Genomic DNA, 3132 nt, shown 5'->3' on the forward strand with positions numbered 1-3132 from the left:
GTGAACCTGCTTGCAGGAGGACCTGGTCACAGGTGGACCCGATCGCCGGTTGACCCAGTCACAGGTGGACCTGTTAGCAGGTGAACCTGGTCACAGGTGGACCTGGTCACAGGTGGACTTAGTCATAAGTGAACCTGGTCACAGGTGGACCTGGTCACAGGTGGACCTGGTCACAGGTGGACTTAGTCATAAGTGTACCTGCTCACAGGTGGACCTGGTCATATATGGACCCAATCGCCGGTGGACCCAATCGCTGGTGGACTTGGTCATAAGTCAACCTGGTCACAGGTGGACCTGGTGAACCTGCTTGCAGGAGGACCCGGTCACAGATGGACCCGGTCGCAGGTGGACCTAGTCATAAGTGAACCTGGTCACAGGTGGACCTGGCTCGTCCTCTCAGCTGTAAAACTGTTCAGCTCTATGTTGTTTGGGGCTCCAGCAGAATTTCCTGACCCAGATCCCTGAACCGGACCTTCTTTCCTCAGTTTTATGTAACAAAAATAAAAACGTCTGATCCATAAACGGACCAACAGCTGCAGGTCGGCCATGTTTACCAGCCGAGCGACGCCGTCTGGAGCTCTGTGGCGGCTCAGACAGCACGCCGCCTCCACCAGCAGCTTCCCCCCTCCATCCTCCTCCTCCTCCAGCGTGTCCCCGTCCTCCTCCAGCGTGTCCCCGTCCTCCTCCAGTGGCAGCACCCAGCACAGAGCGCCCATGGCGAGGCACTGAGGGGTCAAAGGTCACCTCTGGGGTCCGTCTCGAGGAGGACCTGCTCACAAACCTCTCCGAGGTCCAGCAGGCTGATTAGTCCGTCAGACTTCAGAACGCTCCGAGGGCGTTAGCCCAGATTATCAGGCTCACCGCGGGTCATGTGACCCATTGAGGGGGAGGAGGGGAGGATTGTGGGTAAGTTTGAGGAGTTTAAAGTCGTCTGCTCCGACAGATCCTCCAGTTTTTATCACATCCAGGTGATTCTGCTGCTTCTGTTCTGGTTTGTGATTAAATCAGTTCAGTTTTTTAGACACTTCTGAAACTTTTTGTCACAAAACGTTCCGACTGAGGAAAAGTTCAGTTTTTTATAAAATCTACATTTTTTTGCTTTTAGTCTGAACCTGACGTGGTTTCATTTCTTTAATTCATTTTTCAAAACATGTTTTTTTTTTTCCTCTAAAAATGATTCAAAGAAGAATAAAATGGATGTTTCGTCACCGAACCTCACCTGCATCATCGGGGCGTGGCTAAGAGCAGGAGGCGGAGCTTCAGAGGCATCATCGACAAGCGGAGAATCTGTGACATCATCAAGACGTTTTAAATCAGTTTTTATTCGTTTGATGACATCAGGCTCATCTGCTGAACAAAGAAAACTTCTGAAGGACAAAATAACTCGTTAGTGTTGAGAACAAACTTGATCGTTTAAAAATGTTTCTTTGATCTTTTATTGTTTAAATGTTTATGAAACATTCACTCTTCTGTAATCCATTTTTCTTCTGTATGTTTTTCAGCATCTTTCTCATCCAGCAGTTTTCAGCTATTCAAACAACATGAATCAAAACGTTCGGCTCTTCCAGGACAATCCTGCTGTGACTTTTGGTTTTGGTGCAACTTTAGCTTTTTGAAATATTTAGCCTTTTCAGCCATTTTTCCTCACAGAAAATGAATTGAGCTCATTTTAATCTTTCAAACCTTTAGCTCTGTTTACAGCCTTTTACTGCTCCTTTCACATTTTGTTCTGCTTCAGCTTCTTTCTGCAAATTTTACTATTTTTCAGCTACTTTCAGCTCATTTCAGCTGTTTTGTGCTCCTTTCAGATTATTTCTGCTAACTTCAAATTTTTTTAGCTTATTTTAACTAATTTCTGCTAATTTCAGCTTGTTATGCTCCTTTTAGCTAATTTCTGCTTTTTCAGCTACTATTTAGCTGTTTTTATGCTAATTTTAGCTTTTTGGGCTAATTCCATATTTTTGCACATATTTCAACATTTTCCAGCTTAATTCAGCAAAAATGTGCTCTCTCCACATCCTCCTGGTGATTTAAGTTTCTTTCTGCTGTTTAGAATACTTTTCAGCTGTTTTTTGCTCGTTTCAGCTTTTTTCAGATAATTTCCCTTTTTGTGCTCATTTCTGCTTCTTTCAGCCTAAAAGGGCAAACACGTTCTTTCTGCTTTCTTCTGCTAACTTAAGCTTGTTCGACCTTTTCTAGCTTTTTTGCATTTTTTAGCTAATTTCAGCCATTTTCAAATAAAGTCATGTTTTTCAGCTTTCTGCTCATTTCAGCTTGTTTTGCTCCTTTCAGCTTCTTCTGCTAGTTTCAGCTACTATTTAGCTCTTTTTATGCTAATTTCAGCTACTATTTAGCTCTTTTTATGCTAATTTCAGCGTTTTCAGCTAATTCCACATTTTTTTTAATCCCATCTGTTTTTCAGCAAGTTCTTCAACAGTAAACATTCACACTGCATGTTCACAGGTCTAAATGTTTTCACTTTCACTCCTTCATTACGTTTAGTTTAAAATTCAACAAGTTGATTAAAAAAACTAAATAAAAATTACAATAAAGGAACTTCCTGCAAGTCTCTCCTGATCGGACTCTAACCGAGTCCCTGGTCGGTACCTGTGGTCCAGGTGAGCAGGGCGGGGTCTCCAGGGTCGGGCCAGACGGTGGGCTCCTCGGGATCAGGAGACTCGTCTCTCCTCAGCAGCAGCTGCAAGTTCTGGTGGGTGAACAGAGTCTGCAGGAGGTCCAGGTCCAGGCCGCAGATGGCCGACCCGTTCACCGCCAGAACCTCGTCTCCGGCCCGAAGTCCTGATCGAACAGAGACACAAACTGTAAGTAAAGTTTAGACTTTTATTTTGTAGGGAGCCAAACTCTGATGTTATTGTTTATAAACACAAAGATCTATTTTGTTTTAATGTTTTTTTCCTTCTGGTTCAAGTTTTATTTCGCCAGTTTCCAATTGATGAATAAAGGGAAGCAGGACATCAGTGAATAAAGAGAAACAGGGCATAGGTGAATAAAGAGAAACAGGACATAGGTGAATAAAGGGAAATAGGACATTGGTCAATAAAGGGAAATAGGACATAGGTGAATGAAGAGAAACAGGACATAGATGAATAAAGAGAAACAGGACATAGGTGA

The 3132-nt window shown here is 43.5% G+C and overlaps 1 protein-coding gene across 1 annotated transcript in view; it reads right to left on the reverse strand.

The window, feature by feature from the left end:
- Positions 1 to 3132, reverse strand: part of LOC119417978 (T-lymphoma invasion and metastasis-inducing protein 2-like) — a 24165-nt gene that overhangs the window by 11257 nt on the left and 9776 nt on the right. The window contains exon 10 of the mRNA XM_037685224.1: positions 2608 to 2799. Coding sequence (XP_037541152.1) covers positions 2608 to 2799 — 192 coding nt within the window. The remainder of the gene's footprint in view (positions 1 to 2607; positions 2800 to 3132) is intronic.

This window comes from Nematolebias whitei, chromosome 12 (assembly GCF_014905685.2).
Source record: "Nematolebias whitei isolate Nwh7 chromosome 12, NemWhi1, whole genome shotgun sequence".
In the NCBI taxonomy this organism is placed as follows: domain Eukaryota; kingdom Metazoa; phylum Chordata; class Actinopteri; order Cyprinodontiformes; family Rivulidae; genus Nematolebias; species Nematolebias whitei.